The 21,223-nt window shown below is 35.7% G+C and overlaps 1 protein-coding gene across 2 annotated transcripts in view; it reads left to right on the forward strand.

Moving 5' to 3' along the window:
* Positions 1–21,223, forward strand: part of FAF1 (Fas associated factor 1) — a 461,021-nt gene that overhangs the window by 335,322 nt on the left and 104,476 nt on the right. For both annotated transcript variants that reach the window (XM_038558075.1, XM_038558076.1), the window contains exon 13: positions 6,356–6,510. In XM_038558075.1, the coding sequence (XP_038414003.1) occupies positions 6,356–6,510 (155 nt within the window). The remainder of the gene's footprint in view (positions 1–6,355; positions 6,511–21,223) is intronic.

A 21,223-nucleotide genomic window follows, 5' to 3' on the forward strand; every position in this document is an offset into this window, starting at 1 on the left:
ATGGGATGAGATCTTTGATCTGGCCTGAAACTGCCTACTTTCTTGCCTCTGCCATAATCCCTCTCCCAGCCTCCCCAAAAGCTTGCCTGCCTCTCTCCAGTTAGCTGTAGTAGCCCATCACTTGAACTTCTAATTTCCTTATTTGTAAAAACTTTAGTCACATGTTATTTTCCTCAAAAATATTTTATGACCTGAGTATTACAGTCTGAACAATGAAAACTGATAAAGCTCTGTACCCAATGAACATTTGTCAGCTTATTTTATGAAGAGAGTTTGGTTTTACTTTAGGGTTTTTATGTTTGTTTAACCTGTGACTTTCATATGAGAATTATTTTTACATGAGGCTCAACGACATTTGCATCCTTAAGATTTCAGAGTGCTATCCCAACATTTCCTTCAGGAAGTGAGAGGAAAAAGACATCATCCTGGCATCACCTCACCTTCAATATCTGGCTGTCTCCTTTTAGAACTTCTCCAATTCGTTGCTGCCTATCGGTCCCTGAATTCAGCTTTGGAGCCAAAACTCCAGAGTGTCAACAGTTCTTTCCACAAATCAATCTACACTGATTCTTCACTCTTTAAAACTTACTAGCTTGGAGTTTTTTGAACATATCAGGCTACTGACATTACTGGGCATTACCAAACTTTTCTCTTTGCTTCTTCTCTTTTTCATTCTTCTTTTTTTCACTGTCATCTAATTTTAAAATTTAGCTCAAATCAAAGATAAGTTAGTTACTATATCCTGCTTTTAAAATTTAGCTCAAATATTCCCTTCATAAAGAAGCAGCCAATCAGTGTGTGTGCTTAGACCCTAGACCACCTCTATACTAACACTGAAGTTACCACTCCTACCTAGACAGAACGTTGAACTTTTGACCTCCAGAGCTACCTGGCTTCCAAAGCACAAAAAAATGAAGTAGTTTTTCCAAGGTCACATAGCTAGGAGATGGCAAAGCAGGAATTTGAACCAGGTGGCATGGCTTCATGCTGCCCTGCCTCTATTCTCACCTTGTACTTACGTTGAGTCATGGTTGGATGCTGGGCTAGGTCTATGAACGTTCATATATAGGAATAGGATTATAGAAGTGAGCAGTGTACTGGAATGATCCTAATTGGAGCCTGGTTTTAAGACAATAAATAAGACACTGTAAGGGACATTTTGAGGTGGTTGGGGATATTTGAATTTGGACTTTATATCAGATGATATTGTAATAATATTAAATGTCTGAGGCATGATAAAAATAGTATGGTTGTGTAAGGAAATGTTCTTGTGTCTTAGGAGACAGTCCCTGCAGTATTTAAGGTGGAGGTGTCAAGAGGTGTGCAACTTTAAATGTTTCAGGGTAGGAAGCATACGATGAATGATAGAACAAATATGGCAAAATGTTAGTAAATGATAAATCTAGATAGAGGATAACTGAGTGTTTATTGTTGTATCAGTGTATCGGGTCTTTGTATTCATAAACCATTCCCAAACTTAAAACAAAAACAAAAAATAGTGATGTGATTCTGGTAATGATGGTGATGATAATCATGATAAAAAAAAGGAAGAAAACAGAAATAAAGTCAGGTCCCAATTTATATAAAGGAAATTATTTTGTTTTTAATGTATTTTAAACTGAAAAATTTTAAAATCACCAAAAACCAAAATTTTACTGAAAAATTTATGAACCACCATTTATAGAAATTATCCTATCAACCATAAATTATTGAAAACACAGATTATGGATGTTCTGGTACTCAAAAAGAAACAAGAAAACTTCCTTTTCAGTCCATCAGCAAATATTTTCTGAGTGTCTGCTCTGCTTGGCTTATTTTGAGACTTAGCTCATTTCTTCATCTCTGATGTTCTATGATTCTGCAATGCTAAGTGTCTAAATACAATAGCTACTATAACTCAAGGCCAAGTCACATTGGCTGGTGTCAGCATGGCATTTCCTAAGCATCAACTTAGTACCTTAGCTCTTGGATTTGAATGTGAAGATTAGTGAGGCCCGGAAGGCAGGGACAAGTTTAGCATCCCAAACACTATTGCTAGTAGAAATGAAAGAACTTCATAATCTTTAATATATTTTCATGGCTATCATTTCTCTTGAAATTGCTTTCAAAACCTTTATTTTGCATGGATAGTTCTGGAATCTTCACTCTAACCACTACATTTCATTCAGCACTTACTATGGGCCAGGTGTTGTAAAGTAGGCACATTACCTGCTTATCTACAGTTGAAACAAACACCCATCTTGCCCCATGGTCACGCAGCTGGTAATGCAAAACTGGATTTAGCACAGAGCTTTTTTATCTCTACAATATGTTACCAAAACCTAGATCACAAAGAGGGAGGCTGAGGAGAGTGTAGCTGGGCTGCTTGCCTTTGTCTACCAGACTTAAAACCTCTCTGCCAAATATAAAGACAAAAAAAAAATTTAATGTCCTAATCTTGTCACTTGTCATGTGGTACTGCAATTAAATTTTTGCTTCCCCATATACCGACACCACCACCCCAACTCTTTGAGGACAAGGAAACTTTGTTTTATTGATCTTTATGTTCTCAGTGACTAACAAATCAGCGCTCTGTAAATGTTATTGAACTAAATTATTAATGGGCCAAAGGGAAAAATGGTTATAGTAATGGAAAACAAAACATTTTTTCCTGCTTTTCCCCTATACTAGATGCTTTTGCTTCACAAAAACTATTTTCTGATATGCTGAACTCAATTCTCACTATTTGGGCCTGTGTTTAATTGAGCTCAATAAAATAATCAGAATGTGAGTCTGAGGCTCATTTAGCTGTTCCTATAATCTAATCAAAGAATTTATGTAGCCCAAATTTAGTAGTATTTTCATATTATTAAGAGTTTTATATTTTACTTATTACTACCATAAAAAAGCAGAAGAAAATTTTTTTATTGAAAGCTTAATAGGTTAGAGAGAAAAGATCATTTTAAGATTATTCCATTTCCCTTTTCAAAGCTAGTATGGGAGTCCCCCCAGCCTGAAGATTCTCTTCTGATTACTCTCTTTATCATCCCCTTTCTCACAGTTTAGAGCTTAAAGTGAGAATTTTTTTTAAGTGTGTTTTCCTGGCATCTCATGTTTAAACAGTGTCAGGGGTTTGTGTCCCTGGAACGAAAACTGTTTCTCCAGAGCCTTTTTTCTCTCAGCTTCCAGTGAAAAGAGGGGCGAGGCGAGCCAGTCGCTTACCACAAAGCAATGCCACCACAAAGGAAAGATTAAGGGTTTAGAGAGAGGTCAATGTGGGTTTTTCTCTAACTAAACACTTTCCTAAAGTTTCCTTGTGGAAAAATAATGAAGTCATCTCAGAGTTTTTAAAGAATTTTTATTTCTTTTTCACCGTCTGCATTCGCTTGTCTTCTCAGCATGGATGTTTAATCTTCCTAGGCTTTGTGAATTGGCCCAAATGAATAAGTAGTGAGCTGTCTCTCTAGGAGCTAGAGGCTTATTCTAAGGGCCTAATCACTGAGTAAACACATCTTTGCCCTCCCTCTCACAACTGCGATATAATAGTCGAGATTCTAGCACAGTAACCTGGATATTGCAGGGACCAATGCTTTGAAATGCAGAACGGTTGATCCTCCAAAACAGACAGTGCCTGATCTTCGCCTGCCTCTTTCTTCTTTTTTAAATTAAATATTGCCAAAGAGATGCTGTTTTATTGCTTGATATTGTGCATTAGTGCCCTGGATTTCCAAGTTTAGTTTCAGTCAACACTGTCGGCTGCACTTAGAGGGAACTCTGCATGTTGGGTTTCTTAGTAGCCTCTTCGGCACATGTGTGTTTGGTTTGGAAGAGCATTTAAATTAAATCAGTGAGATAGCAATGTAAATCGCTAATCTCTTTCCCAAAGTCTAAATGTTCCATTGCAGCATTCTTGAGAGAAATGGGCATTTTAAAGATTTAGCCATTGCCATTGTCTGGTTAGAAATATGCTGATTTAAAAGTGGACAGCTCTCTTGTTCCCAGTGTCTCATTAAATGTAGTTGCTGAGATACGATCAAGCAGAATTAGAGGTTGACATCCCTCTGTCTATTCAGCTCGAGAGCTCCTAAGAAGAGGAGCTCTGAATTTGTTAGTGCTGCCAGGTTCACGTTCCTTTCCCCAAAGCTGCAGATTTCTAGATTCTTTTACTGAAAGTGGTTTGGCATGCTGCTGCCATTTGGTGTCTTTTTTGCTAGGGGGTGGATAATCAGCATTCATGTTTCTTTCATCAAACATGCTGAGACCTATGCTGGCTTTTAGGGATGCAAAGACTGAAAGAGACTCAGTCTCACCCTTGAGAGACTTTGTCTAGAGGGGAAACTGGTAAACAATGATGATACTAATTGGGAGGAGATAGAGGCACAGAAAAGGAAGCTCTTAACTCTGCCTAAGGGAGTCAGGGAAGGTTGCATAGAGGCATTTGCTTTGAGACTTAAAGGATGAGTAGGAATTTACCAGATAAGTATCTCTTCAACTATGTATCTGATTACAAACTTCCTAGAAGCCAGCTTCTGGCCTACCTACAGACATCTACATTGGATGAAGAGATCTTGAGTCTGTCTTGCTCACATTTTATCACTATTGCTTCCTACTGGACCTGACACCGCATTTCAACAAATGCTTGTCAAATGAAGGATTAAATTAATTGAAACATGGAAACAGCTACTGTTGGAGTAATTAAGCTACTTCTACTTCTACTTCAGGAATTCTGTCCTTATTCCCATTGCTTGTTGTCTCTGAGGCCCTAGAAGCACTCCTATATGAACAGTGGCCAGTCTGGCATCTTCACATTCTATGAGCGCTCCAAGCCTTGATGGTTGATTTTCTACTACTGCTGTAGTATCAAGGAAGGAATACGAAGCTTGGAGTCAGTCAATCCAGGTTCCCATCCCAACTGTACTGCTTACTTACTAGTTGTGGTAGAATTTAGGACAAGTCAGTCTGCTTTCTAAACCTCAGTTTCCTCGTATGCTCATAAAGTTAGAGCATAAACTACTTTATGGGCTTATTCTGGGAATTAAAGTAGATAATGGGTATGTAACTAACTGCCTCCTATTCATAGTAGATGCTTTTAGAATCCTAATCTACCTATATACCGTTGGCTACCCTCATCTAGTACAGAATTTACCTTTGAAGAAAATATTTTAAATGATTACCTTTTTATTATTTTTATAATTTGAGTTATTTATCAGTATAATTCTAAGCATCAAATTTCAATATTCTTTCATCAATATGAACCTTATATTTTTCTGTAAATGGCCTACTTTTTTTTTGGTATCCCACACTGAATTTTTCATTATCATTACATCCTTATTTAATATGAAGGGAAAGACCCTAAGCTTCTTTAAAATTTTCCTTTGCCAGAATTTCACATTTTGGTGTGTACATTGTATTTACCATAAAATTTTATCTTTCCATTTCCTGCAACTGACTGTTCTTAAACTCCGCTCTTCTACAAGGTAGCACCAAGAAATTAGTCAATAACAATATAAACTCTCTTTAATCATCGTGGTCATTATTGTTGTTAAAGCTGACATGTTGCAAATTGTGTTGCTCAATTTCAGTTTTTAGTTTCAATTATTTTATTGACCATACAAGTATGACAGAGGACACTATTTTAAGAGAGTAAATGCCATTTCTTGAAAGGAAGTTTATCAAGCAAAGGGGAAGGAATAATTCTCAGTATGAGAAACCACAGGGACATTTTCTGAAATATAGACTAGAAAGAATTCATGTGAAGTGAACTATTTTCTACCATCCTTCCATTGGCAGTTAGCTGTTACATGATCTTACACAAGGACTTTAATATGAGAACACATTAAGGACTTTGAAATTACCTGTGGAAGTAAAACACAACTTCATTTCAGACCTTTTCCTTTCAAGTAGAAGAGACTTCCCGTGTTCAGATTAAAAACGAAAAATACATTAAGAGAGATTTTGGCAACCAATCTTAATCAGTATTTTTTTCTATGTACAAAGTTGAATAGTTCAAAATTAATTTTCCCTTTCTAAAGTATGCTTTAATATGAAGAATTGTAAATCCATTTTATTTAAAGAAAATGGATTTCTATGGCATATTCTGCTTGAGATAGGCTTGCACATGTTAACAGGAATCTTGACAGTGGCCTCTAAAACAATGTAATTATCCTAGACTCTTTAGTATAAGGAAGTATAAGGAAGCCAAATTTATTCATCTTAGTAAATGCTTTAGGAACTCCCCAAGTGTCAGGAACTCTTTTAGGGAGTAGCATGTGATTTTGTCTTTGTTATTTATATTGACCAATTATGCCTTTCCAAAATTCAAGAAATCTTATGTTATTGGATATTTTAATTCATCAGTCTTTTCTCCTCTTTTCAGAGAAAGCTTCTTGCTATCTACCTCCACCATGATGAAAGTGTATTAACCAACGTGTTCTGCTCACAAATGCTTTGTGCTGAATCTATTGTCTCTTATCTGAGTCAAAATTTTATAACCTGGGCTTGGGATCTGACAAAGGACACCAACAGAGCAAGGTAATACTGTTGTTCACAAGTTGTAAGTTGGGTTTCTAGTTTTTTTAAAAAGTTATCATTGTATTTGGTTTCTTATCATCATTAACATTTTCATCCTCAGCATTAAATTCTCTACCATTACATGTAATTATATAAAAGCTATTTGTTGAAGCTAACATGTGCAGTTATTTACAGTGTGAAAATATACCTTAATTTATAAAAGATTTCTAAATCTAAGAATAACCCAAAAACAAAATCAAAGTACATTGTTTTCATCTTTTTGCAGTAAAACTGGTATGGTACATTTCTATGTACTGAATATTCTAATGTTCTCCTATGTTGTTGAGTTATTAGAGGAAATCTGTATTTTTAATAATCTTCAGAAAAAGCAAGGCAAGTCTAACATACAGTCTTAGTAGTGAGTTTATTTTTTAATAATTCCAGTGAAGAAGGCAGGACATTCTGGACTAGTCCATGGAGTTGGTAATAGCTTAACTCTAGCATATACTAATTGATGTAATCGCTTTATTGCACCCATTCTTTTGCACACATCCATATTCTTGGTAGGAAAAACAATCCTTTTCCTCGCTGTCAGGATAAATTTACTTAATTTGTTAATCATAATATCTATAACTGATGAATAATTCTTCATATTTTGCCTATTTGAATTTCCCATCTGAAATACATTTCATCATGTTTAATTACACATGTCGCCATAACATCCAATGATGTTACTTTGGGTGTGTTAACACAATAATAATCACAGGCTGCTGGTATATGAACAGGGAGATTAAATTAATTCATTTCAAGGCAAGCCTATTGTAGTTAGCTAATTTATTTAAATGAACATGGAACAATTAGAAATAATCTGATTTGTTTTTTTATTATTATTTTTTAGCTCACTGAACTTTTGCTGATCATTTAGACTTTGTTTTATGTAATCTAAACCTGAAAAGAAAGATGATGCTTCCCTTTATTGTGAAGCAAAAGAATGTTGAAGCAATTTTTTCATCTAATACTTCATTTCTTTAAGCAAATGGTTAGGAAATTTCACAGGATGACTTCGTTCTGCCTTGGAAATGTTCCCTGTTATACATAAATAAAGAACCTTTAGCACCTGTATTTGTTTAAATTAAATCAGGTTATTATTCACACTCAGTTAAAGGTGATGAAAAGCAGTGCCAAAAACAGATAAAAATGCAGCATCGAAGGTCTTTCATGAGGCAAAATACATAGACTGGAGACTTGGCTAAATCTTTTGCCATTCACTGGCAGTAAGGAATCTCCTCCTTTCCTTTTATCCACAACTTGATGGAGAAGGAAACACTATTTCTAAACCATCTGTAGTGGCTAAGTTCAGCAGGCTACCTGCTGTTATTTTGTTCTTTCCTCCATTTAATTCCTTAGTTCCTTTTATTTTACAATGACAAAAAATTGCAGTGTAGTTTCTTTTGAAAAATAGTGTTTGAGGGTTTTTTTTTATGACTGGCAATCAACAGCCATGTAATTGCTTTGTTATGTTATACTAAAGAAGTCTGTTAAGTAGCACAACTTTGATACACTAGTAATAAGAGTTTGCAGGTTACAGAGACACCTGTGGTGACCAAAGCGACAGAAGCTGCTTATTAGAAAGAGCCAGTACAGCTGTGTCCTATTAACTCCTTATGACACTTTTTTTAAAACACAAAATAAAGGCCTTGTTTAAGGCTTTAAGAGCTATTCCTCAATGGATTGCAGGACTGACTATGAGGTATGATAGGCTATTTTAATCTGCATTTACAAAAATATGGCTTCTCATTATTATTATTACATTCATGAAAATGAAAAGAAATTAAAGACTGAAAATAGAAACATCTAGGAATTTGCTTTAATAAATATTTATAGGAACAAGAAACAGCACCAAGGTGAGAAAGAGAATGTTACGATTTCTGGAATTTAAGATACTTGGCAATCCTTCCTCAAAATCGAATTCTACCCATTACAAATTGAAAACTATTTTAAGTTAAGGTGTTACAATTATTTCTATGAAGCAACAGAATTATGTAGATGGTTTTCATGTACAGCTCATTATTATTGTTAAAGCAAATGGAAAAGTACACATTTTACATACACAAGATAAAAATTCATTGGAATGGGATATTCCTAAAAAAGAGTAAAAGTGGATTTCCTTTTGACATATTAAACTGTAAGAAAATTTTAATAAACTAGGCTGATTTATTGTCCAAAAAAGGATTAGCTTAGCAACAATTTTCTGGCCACTCATCATAGATTCATCTAAATATATTGTCTAATTGAGTTTCTTTGTGATCTTACTTAGATTTTTTTAGCAGCACATTTTATCCAAAGGTGTTTGTCATAAAAATTTACTGCATTATCCATTTGATGCTATTAACACTAAGTAACAAAACCTCAAACTTTCAATTCAGTAGAAGATTGCTGCACTAATATTTATTGGTCAGTGAGCTATATTTCAAAAGTTGCTGTGCCATCATTTGCATATTACCAGAGAGTTAAATATGACAGATTAATATGTGAAAATATAGAAGAGATTTCTAGGCATCACCAACAAGATTATTGCTGTGGGTTTCCTTTTAATTGTGATTTTCTTATGGCAAATGTAAAAGTTTGGAAATAAATTCCTGGTGGATGGCTTGTCTGGTCCCATTATCTGGCTGTTCTAGTTCATACTGATCAACCAGTCTTAAAAATCCTGAGCCTGTAAGCTGGTTAGTCGGGGTGACTCCTTAGTGGTTTTCTGGGACTACCCCCTGACATGATAGCTGGGAACATTGGTACCCAAGATGGGGAGGAACTTGCCAAGCAAATTTGCTTTTGCTTCAGAAACACTCTGTTAAACCTACAGAAACATTAGTCCTCTTCAGTTTACTGTGAATCTAACATAAGATAAGTGAAGGATACTGAACTTAAGTGAGTGCTTTGGTAAAGTTATCAGAATGTGAAGGTCAGTTGTGGTTATAAGGTTAAATTTCCTGATCTGACAGATGTCTATAGAATGTCACTGTTGTACACTGCTGTGATGTTGATATGGATTTCCCACCTCTGAAGTGATTCTAATAACTTTCTAAGTTCAATACTTAAGTTGACCAGCCTATATATAATAGATTATGTGGAGAAAGACAATCATCATATGGTTTCACTCATATGTGGAATATGAGAAATAGTGAAAGGGAGGTGAGGTAAAGGAGGGAAACTGAGTGGGGAAAAATTAGAGAGGAAGACAAACCACAAGAGACTCCTAACTCTGGGAAACAAAGGGTTGCAGAAGGGGAGGGTGTGGGGGGATGGGGTAACTGAGTGATGGGCACTGAGGAGGGCACTTGATGTGATGAGCACTGGGTGTTATACTATATGTTGGCAGATTGAATTTAAATTAAAAATATTTTTAAAAAGTATTAGAACAAAAAAATAAAATGGGATAGAATAATTTCTTGAAACATTCCAAATATGAATTGAGACATCAGATTTTAGCAGTAATGATTAGGTACCTATCATCTCCCTCACTAAATTGTGGTCTTCTGGAAAGGCTTATTCATGTTATTTGTCTCATTCAATAAAGCACTTTAAATTTGCAAATTGCTAGAAGAAAGAAAATAAGCATTTGGTAAATGAATGTATGGATCCAATTCCACCAAAGAATGTGTTTATAATCTCAGTATTATACATCCAAATGGAGGTTTCTTTCCTGTAAAACTCTGTACAGTCTTGTTGGCCGCCATGTCTGATTGGAATTCAGGTCCATTCTTTCTTAAAGCAGTAGGCAGTAAGCCCTCGTTAGCCTTAAGAAGTGCTAGAAGGTATAATTTCCTAAATATTCATCTAAACAATGACTCTGAAAGAAACAGTAGGATATACTTGTAAATGAAAAAGCTAAAAACAGATAATAGTAAACAAGGAGATCCTGCAAATCACTTCTGAAAGTGCCTAAAAGAGTATCTTAAGAAATGTATATTTCCTTCATGTTTATTCATTGAGTAAACATTTACTGAATATTTCATATGAACCAGGAATGCTGCTTTGCACTGAGGATGAGAAGATGAAAAAGATACAGTACTTAATGTTCAAAATACTCATAGTCTAGTAGGAAGACAGACATAGAGCTAATATGTAATATGTAATATGAAGTACGTGCAGGGTGCTTTGGGAGTACAGATGAAATTCATAGGGAATTACTCTACCTGGGTGGGCCAAGGAAGGACTTGAAAGAAATGACACATGGAAAAATGAAATTAGAAGTTTTGCTTTTTTTTTTAGAGAGAGATTTTTATATTCACAGCATTCCTAGTTGCAGATATTTTCTATTTTTATAAAAGAATATTGGTTTTTAAACCTCATACTTAGAAATGAAGGATCAATGGTTTACATAATTGTGGAGGAGAGAAAAAAAAATAGAAGGATCTGGTCTGAACCAGATTGAGGAGTCAGGTCAACCAGTAGGGATGGACAGATCTCAAGTTGTTTTGTTAATGATTCATCCCAGTATTGGCATATGCTTACAAGCAGACAATGGAGCAGAGATCAAATACTCTTTTGGATCCAGAAACGTGTTGAAAACTATCATGGATTTAAGTAATACAGTAAAAATATATTTAAGGACAATATATTTCTAGTGAATAAATGCTTATGTTATAAAAGAATAATTTATTAAAATTCAGGACAGGTATCACCTCTAGGAAGCTTTGCCTTTGTCCATCATCCTCTTGCCTCTCAGTCTGAGGGAAAAATGCCCTTTCTTTGCACTCCCATAATGTCCATAGACTAACTTGTATTGATGGAACTTATTATGCTGTATGGTTATTGTCTGTCTCCCTATTAGGTTGTCAGCTCCCTAAAGGAGCTATGTCTGTAATCTCAGTGTATTACACAGTGCCTTTGAAAAAGTCAGTGTTATATTAATAAATAATCTCTACTAGTCTTACTAATAATGAGGGTGACAAGCTTGGGTAGTGGAAAGTGCATGGAAATGCTGCTGTAGGAGTTCCCTGGGTGGCTCAGTGGTTGAACGCCTGCCTTCAGCTCAGGGTGTGATCCTGGGGCCTTGGGATCGAGTCCCACATCAGGCTCCCTCATGGAGCCTGCTTCTCTCTCTGCCTGTGTCTCTGCCTCTCTCTCTCTCTCTCTCTCATGAATAAATAATAAAAATCTTAAAAAAAAAGGAAATGTTGCTGTACTGTAAATGTGTGATCTTCCCCCATACCCATTAATAGGATTGATCAAGCAAAAGCCTTCATTTTCCTTATAAAGTGAACAATGTCCAGACTAGGTACTCTGTCTTCTGTTGTTCCTGGAGCACTTTAGAATATTGTTGCCTGTGCTATGGTGATGGTGCTGATTAAAGGAAACATGTCCATTAGACCAGCGTGCTAGCCTGGCTACATGATGAATTATGCCAAAGAGCCAGGCAAGTTCCATTTGGGCACCATTTGAATTAAATATAGACAGTACTATATAAAGCACTAGCACAATAAGCATTAATTTGCTTCCCTCTTTTAGAGTTATTTGCACATCTTTGGTTGCATGGAACATCGGCACTTGAGTGCCCTTGGTGTGAAGCTGTGAGTTTTGGCTGTAGTTGCTTCATCAAGCAAAGCTACATAACATGTGGCACAGTAAACCACCAATATTAACCAATACTAAGTGGATTAATGGATATCTCTTGTTCTGACCAGGAGGACCCACAAGGCAAATATCTCCAGCTGGTATAGGTACTGGCTTAGATGATTTAATTCTAAAAAACTTAAACATTGAATTTGACTATGATAGTGCCAACTGAGGTCATCAGCCAGCTGTAAGCTGTTTATATGTAAGTTTCCGAGGTGCAATGCTTAGCACATGCTACAGAGTATTAAAGCATGCATGCTACAAAGTACTAAATTGGACACTGCCCACTATTTCTAAGTAGTGTTCTGAGTAGCTGCAGTTACCTGGGAATTGCTGACAATTACACAGGTTGCACATGTAACATATACAGTGTTGTATTAAATTTTTCCTCTGCAGTTAGTACCAATGTTCACAGAATTCTATTGCCTGTTAATACTAGCTTTTGAACTTAATGCCCCTGGGTGCGGTATTACAGATCACTGTAAACTTCTGCTGCTATGCTGACAGGTACTTGTTAGCCTTAATATTCAAGTGATAGTTTTCCACATTACTTAATCTTTGGCAAGAGTTAATTGACTTAAAGCTCTTATTATCAGTAGGCTGTCTTCACCTGCACTTTCCATCTCAGTAATTAGCCATATTCACAGTGGCATACCCTTAATTCCAAACTACTCAGTGCTTCATGCCTGGCTGAAGCCTAGATGACCATGTTACTCTAACCCTACACCTCCATTTGATCCAGCAAATATAGCCCAGGTGTGGGGTCTGGGTGGGATACACAAGGAGTGTTAATTTCCAGCTGCTTCCCTCAGAGCAGATAGGGATTCTGCAGAAGTAGCTGGGAAAACAGATGGACATGTTGTGGTCAGGGAACCAAGACTTCATAAGAGCCTTCATGCCAGATTTCCATATAATTTTTCCCAATCTGCTTTATTCCCTTTGTGCTACGTTTTCCTTCCAGTACTTTTAAAGGAAATGTATTGCCATCCTAAACATCCCAGGTCAAGGGCTTAATTAATGCTTTAAAATAAAGGTTCCAAAACACCAGGAGAGTTTGTCATTTTCTCCCTGGTTTGTTTTGTGAAGAGGGAGGAGAGAAGGTGAGGAGGAACCCCTCCTGTTCCATGATTACATCCTACCCACTCATTTTCTCCTTTTCTCCTCTGCTTTTGATTTTTAGTGGCGGTCTTAACAGAATGTCAAGATCAATTTGCAGCCTGGTTTAACTCAAGGTTTGCGTTCTGCCAGCAGCAATTGTCCCTGCAAACAATGCCGTGTGTTCTTGTAACTTCAGAAGCTTTTAGAAGGATCATGGCAAGGGCAGCATCTAATGACTTTATTAGTGTAGGGTTTCAAAATGGGCTCAGTAATTGTTCATATCTCTTTGTCAGCAAGTCATAATTACTGCTCAGCATTGTCCAAGGGTGCACTTGTGAATAGTTCTCTAACAGTACTGAAAGGAAGGGAAAGAGAGGAAGATAAAAGGTGATGGCCTCTCATGATTGAGAACCAGCCAGTTTGTGTATAGATGATGGCTAAACAGTTTATAATACTTCACTCTTTTTAAAATAGAAGATTATCCTTTTAAAAATTTTCTTTTTGGGTATTTTTAAGTGACTACTTTGGAAACCTTTTTTACCGATTTGGATACTTCCCACAGTACTACCTTGTACTACAATCATAACAGCCTGGTGACATTATATCTGAATCAAGCTGTATATTTTTCCATGACATTAATCTAATTATTGCTATTAAGGAAATGTGCATTTAACTCAGATACAGTTTTCTATGTGTTTTCACAGTCTGTGTGAAAACTATTTTAGAAAAGAACAATACAAAGGTGATAACTGTTGGCAAGACAGTCCAAAAGAACAACATTGTAAGTTTTTTAAAAATCTTATTTTTCTCATGCACTAAATCTTTCTTGTTACTCTCATGGTGTTCTCTTTGGCCTTTCTGCTAAATCCTTTGTGTTTTGAATATTTGAAGTATCTTGATTGTAAGAGTCACAGAATTAAAAGAATCATTGCCTTTTCAAGAACTCCAAGTTTCAGCTTAATGCCAAGCCTTTGTGCTCTGATGCCAAATTCTTTCCTGTTCTGTGACTCTGAACTCATATACGGTTCTGTGCAAATATTCACTCCCAGTAGTTGGTTATCCTAGTATTTTAGAGTATACAGATTCAAGTAAATATGACTGCCAGAAGTAAAATACCTCTGTTCATATAGTGTTTATATAGAATAAAAAACATGAGATGTCTAATGAAACAAATTCTAAAAATAAGACATCTCCAAAATGAAATACCAGATTTAAGTAATATACTTCATTATCGCTTTTGCCTTTCGTCTTGCCTGAAATTGAAAAGATTTCAAGAGATTTATTTATTTTCTTAACTGCTTTGTTAGTATTAATAATTTTTATATTTGTGGTTGTTTCTGAAGAGTTTTTACTAGTCATGTCATCTATTCCACTTAAATCAGTAGCACAGTTCTCATCTTCCATAAATACTGATAGTAATACACTCAGAAAAATTATAAAAGAAACATGTTAGTTCAGTTGTATAAAATCAGCTCTGGAAACTAGTTCCTCTGACATTTTTCCAGTATTTGCCTGTCAGTCTACATAGATACTCCAAAGAGGTTTTGGTGCCCAATTTTCTTAATGATCTATTGGCTAAATGTGCCACCAAAAAATTGAAAAAGGAAATAACTATTAGTCTGGAACTGGGGAGTCAGATGAAATCCTGTTTCCTATGTGTTTGGGTAATTTATTAGGAAATATTTGGTATCCTTTCCTCAAACATGTTTTGTGTCTCTGAACTTGATTGCATTATAGTAATAAAGTGACAAAATAGTTTTATATTATTAATCTTAGGGATTTTGGTAAAAAGCCTTCTGTTAATTTATCTTCTATTGGCTCAGTCTGTAGCCACAGCAAGAATTTCAAGAATCATCCTAAACAGTCTCCTTCTGTGTATCTTTTCCTCAACACATGATCAGCCAAGAAAGTCCTCTTTAATGTTCTTTTTTATACATCTCAACTAAGGAAAGAATGAAGCAAGTTTATATGAAAAATAAAAAGCTTTGATTGCTGTATCTCGATCTCTAAAATTCTCTTTCTGATGACTTGGACACAATTGTTTTCAATAGAAAAATGAGAAGTCAGCAAGATTTCGTTTTTAAACTAAATGTTAGTAAAGTATGTAAGTAGATTATAGCCTACTGCCCTTACCTGTTTGTAATAGTTTAGTCAGAGTGGCATTAGTGTAGTGTAGCTAAGAAGCCACAATCATTTTCTGCCTCTTTCACCAATAAAGTTAACTTCCTTACCCTTAGAACTGTTCTCCAAGCTCATGCCATTTTTGACAGGAGCTTCTACTGAGAGAGTATCAGTAGCTAAGAACAAGCCTATCATTACTGCTCTTTAAAAATTAAAACACAGGGCAGCTGGGTGGCTCAAGCCAGTTGGGCGTCTGACTTCGGCTCAGGACCCTGGGATCGAGCCCCATGTTGGGCTCCCTGCTTACTGCTTAGCACAGAGCCTGCTTCTCCCTCTCCCTCTCCCTCTGCCTGCCAGTCCCCCTGCTTGTACTCGCTGTCAAATAGATAAAGAAAATCTTTAAAAAATAAAAATTAAGAAATATTTAAAATCAAAATACATAATAACTACAACCATTAAAGTATCTACGATATGCCCAACTCTATATACGAACTCATTTAATCCTCACTGTATATACATTACCTCATTTAACTACAGTAATTCTGCATGGTAAATAGCAAAGGTCCAATACCACATATGTGGAAACTATTTTTGGCTCAGCGAGGTTCTGTAATTTACTCAAGGTCATGTAAATGGTTATACTAGAGGTAAATCCCAGATCAACCTATGCTTTTCTGCTTCATAATGCTTCTTATCCCATGACCTTGTCAGACTGGATTATTTAACAATAAAAATGTACTGAATAACTGTGTGCAAAGCCTTGTGGGGTTACAAGAGAAATATAACACATGGGCCTTTTACTCAAGGAACAAATAAACAAGGGATTCACTAAATCTTAGAGTTGCAGGTTAGAGGTATTCTCAACATCCAATTTTTAGCCATGCAGGCATTTGTCCTCATAATGTGTTTACCTGATGTTACTACAGTTGCTACCTGAATACTACCAGGGACAAAGAAATTAACACTTCAAAAGGTAGTATATTTTTGAGCTACTCTAAAAGCTAGAAAAGGTATTTGCTACAGTGCTTCTTCCTCTACAGGGCTTCTGCAACTTTCTCCCTCTTGGTTCTAGTTTTGAATCAATAAGCCTAGCTTGGGAATTAATAAACCTAACTTCACTTCTGCATTACGGTCCATTCTCAGTTTAACCACAGCTTTCTTGTTTGCCCTATTTTTCTTGCCTTTCCTTACAAAGTATGTTTATTTCCATTGTTCCTTATATGCTAGGATATCTAGACCCAGCCCATTCTAAAGGTGCCCAAAATCAAGAATATTGCTCCAGAGCAGGTTTATCTCATGCTATGCTCAATTCTATTCTGTAATTGTATTATTGACTCCTACTCAACTGAGGTAGTCAACTAAAACCCGCTACCAGTTTTTCAGAGATGAGGCTGCTGAGAATGGGCTGGGTTGTTACTAAACTAGATCTCTACCATTCTGTACTAATGTAGTTGACTGATAGTATCTTTTGAAGTTCAGATTCTATTAACTCTCCCAAGAGTTATCACTCATAAATGATGTTGTAACTCCTAACATTTCTACTGTTATCATTCTTGATAATCTTTTCTGTACCTAGAAATATCTAACTCTAGAAATTTTTTTTCTTATTTACTATACTTAGATGTGGTCATCAAGAGAAACTTTATCACCTCAAATATTTTTTATTTTTTTTTAATTTTTATTTATTTATGATAGTCACACAGGGAGAGAGAGAGAGAGAGAGAGGCAGAGACACAGGCAGAGGGAGAAGCAGGCTCCATGCACCGGGAGCCCGACGTGGGATTTGATCCCAGGTCTCCAGGATCGCGCCCTGGGCCAAAGGCAGGCACCAAACCGCTGCGCCACCCAGGGATCCCTCACCTCAGATATTTTTATTTCAAGCACCTGACCAACACTTCCTATCCCTATCTTACTTGCTTATAAACCTTATATATAAGGTATATATATATATATATATATATATATATATATATATATATATCATTATGCCCTCTAATCTCTTGACCCTACCACTTTACTTCGTGTACCCTCTTCTGTCTCCAATCTCATTTCTCTCTTTGTCCTATTTAGATTTCAAAGTCCATCATTATCACTTCCTTGGAATATCTTAAATTCTGTCATTCCGTCTCCCTCCATTGCACTCAGTTTTTTGAACCCAACTATTCACCTTCTCTATGCTTATGCCCTTGCATTTGAACACTGCTGGAAACACTCACACTAATATTTTTCCTAAGTAAACACAACTTCAAGCAAGTACACAATAATACTGAGCAAGCCTACTGTGATTCTCTAGTTTTTCTTTCTCCAGATAAGATGGCTATTTCATACTACTACTCTTTCATTAAACATCTCATGTCCCTCACTTCTCCCTTTCTCAGCTATCCTCACTAGCCGAGAAAACAGAAGTCATTTGATAGAAGTGACTCTTAATTTTCTTTCTTCTGGTCTCAGTGTTAAATATCTACTCTTCAAAAAGTCCTATTAAAACTTTAGAGAAAGCTTCTTCACCATCATTCTCTTTCATAGAACTCTCTTAGAACTTTTCATAATAAGTCATTACTTTTGATTATTAAAATTTTGCTTGCTAATTCTTACACTAGAACATAGGATTCCTAAAGGCAAAAATACATCAATCTTCCTAGCTTTGTTTCTTACTGCAATTCTCAGTAACTACTTGTTATATATATATATACTTGTTAATATAAAAATGCAGAATAGCATAATGGTTAAGTTTGAATTAATTTGGATTTATCAAACTAGGATTGGAATTTTAGCTATGCCAGTAGGCCACCATAGTGACATTGGGCAAGTTGCTTAACTCCTCTAAGTTGCAGTTTCTGTATTGGAACATGGAGATTAAAAACAACATCCCTTAGAGTTGTTAGAAATAAGTGGGATAATTGATTTTTGAAAAGTCTGGCACAGAGTAAGTGCTTAGTGCATTTTATCTATATATGTATATTTGATTTCTTTATCTCAGATATTTATGAAAATGTTGACAAAGCCAAATGGTAAGCTGTTTGAGACTACTGTCAGTTTGGTAGTGGTCTATAGGTTCAGTTTTTCAGTGACAGAGAATTTATCCAACTTAGCCTGCATTTCTGAATCTTACCCTGAAGGAAGGATACTTTAAGACACTTCGTCACTTCTTAGTCAAGTTCAGATAGTTGAAGCTTAAGGAGTGTTCATGAGTTCTCAACCTGGTAACCTCATAGTTAGGCTTATTGTGTTCTTAATAACCCATGTTGACTCCTAGTCATCACTACAGTATTCTAAGTATTCATAAGCCATTTGTCTAAGTGACTTTTCTAGCTTTTGTAGAGGACTGAGGTCAAGTTTACTGATCTGTACTTTTTAAAACTTATGGTATTTACTTATCTTTAGGGATGCAGATTCCTCAGATAATAGTCATTTTATCATCATTCATTCTAGCTTTTTACTGTCCCATTTATTCTACAACCTGTCCATTTCTTTGTCCAGTAACATATCTATCCATTAAACATTTATAAACTCCTGGGTTGACTCAAGTTTTGTACATAAACACCAATTTCAGCTCTATAATTCTGGCAGCTTAGGAGAAAAAGGAAATGTGATAGGCATATCCTCATTTATTCATCTATCCATCCAATATATATTTATTGAGTTTCTACTATGTGTCAGATACTATACCCTAGAGCTTACAGTTTACCATTTATAGTTCTTATCAACTAATAAAAAAAATTAACAGTTCATCTCAAGATTTCCTGGCACTGAGTTCAAGAGAGAGTTTTTTGCATGATTATCTGAGTCATTTAAGAAATAAAATAGATAATTCTTTTCTATTGTTTTGCATATGACAGATTATTTTAAATTTAAATAGATGTTTCTTATATTAATCCTCTGTAAAAGCAGAGGGCTTTGTATTAAATATCTTTTTTCAGTAATGGTAATTTTTTTAGGGAACTTAGGTGATATGGTCCTTAAATATTCCTTTTTGATGATCTTATTCATAGCCAGTATAGAACTTACATAGGAGAATCCTATGTAGCCAACCTATCCATTCAACTCTCTTTGTCAGACATCAGCTATCTCAAGTGAGTCTTTGTCAAGTACTGGATTGTAATTGTATCCTATTTGGAAGCTTTAATGGGTGACTGAAATGCTAATATATTGGACTGTTGGTCATTTATCTTTTATTTTCCTGCTGTTTATGAGATTTCTGCTTATACTCTCCCAATCTTTTTTATCCCTTAGGATGGAGGTGGATGGGGAGATGGGTTAAATAGGTGATGGGGATTAAGGAGTGCACTTCTTGTGATGAGCATCAGATATTGTATGGAAGTATAGAATCACTATATAGTACACCTGAAACTAATATTACACTATACGTTAACTGGAATTTAAATAAAAGCTTTTTAAGAAATCAAATACATAAAGAAATTATGTATAAATGTCAATGGAGACTCTGTGATTTTATTATTATATAAAATAATTTTGAGCATCATTTATTTCAGAGTTGGTTGGCTTCTTTCGGAACATTGACAGTGGAGGAAAAATTCAGGGAACATGACAATATGAAAAAAATGTATCTTCAAATCTCTACCCTAGAATAAGGCATGATATTATGTTACAAGGATACTGAAATATACTGTAGAAGTTATAAAGCAAAATAATATAATGCCAAGCATGGTGCTAAGCAAACTCCTTGTTTAGTGATGTGAGTCTGTACTGCTGTACTGTACTGCTGTTACAGTTTCTTTTAAGAAACATTTTGCCAGGGGATCCCTGGGTGGTTCAGCGGTTTGGCGCCAGCCTTTGGCCCAGGGCGCGATCCTGGAGTCCCGGGATCGAGTCCCACGTCCGGCTCCCAGGCATGGAGCCTGCTTCTCCCTCCTCCTGTGTCTCTGCCTCTCTCTCTCTCTCTCTCTCTCTCACTATGTCTATCACAAATAAATAAGTAAATCTTTAAAGAAAGAAAGAAAAAAAGAAAAGAAAAGAAAAGAAACGAAACATTTTGCCATATCCTTAATTTTGGGGACCAGGGGAGTTGATTAAAGAAAAAACTGATTTTGATTCTGAAGCATATAAAAGGGGAAAAAAAGAATATTAAGTAATCTTCAGACCAGTTCTAAAAATAGGTATCATTATCTTCATTTTATATATGAGAAAGCTAAGGCTCAGAATAATTAAGTTATCCAAAGAAACAACTAGTAAGTGACAAAATTGGGCTTATTTGATGTCTAAGTCTGTTCTTCCTACAGAATTATGCTGCTTGCAATAATTACTATTTTTCTTAATATGTTAATTTTTTAAGATTTTATTTATTTGTTTGAGAGGGAGAATGGAGGAAGGGGTAGCAGAAGAGAAAGAATCTTAAGATCTTAAGCAGACTACTCCACGCAAGCACAGAGTCCAGTGCAGAACTTGATCCCACGACCCATGAGATCATGACCTGATCCAAAACCAAGAGTCTGGTGCTTAATGAATTGAGAGCCACCGAGGTGCCCCTAATATGTTAATGTTTGAATATTTTACACCTCTTTTAAAGTCACATTTTCAGTCAGTGGGTGGTGACAGGATGAAATTATGTAAAAATTGCAGTATGCTCAGGAGGGAAGCTTCAAGTCATGAACTTGTGGACCAACACCTGCTTATTTTGAGGGTCCAAATGACCTATGGTGATAGAAGCACAGTGGAAGAGACTTTAGAGATCATGATAATTCACAGCATCTTAATTAAATTGATTTCAGAAGTAGTTGGAAGAGGAAAAGAAAAGTCATATGGTCAACATTGTTATAGTAGAGATAAAGGTGAATTGCTTATTCATGTAACAAATAAATTAGTCACTAGGTGCTAGGAATGCGGAGGTGAATAAGAGATGATTCCTCTCCTTCTAATAGCTGTCCAGGAATACCAT

This window comes from Canis lupus, chromosome 15 (genome assembly GCF_011100685.1).
Source record: "Canis lupus familiaris isolate Mischka breed German Shepherd chromosome 15, alternate assembly UU_Cfam_GSD_1.0, whole genome shotgun sequence".
Lineage (NCBI taxonomy): Eukaryota > Metazoa > Chordata > Mammalia > Carnivora > Canidae > Canis > Canis lupus.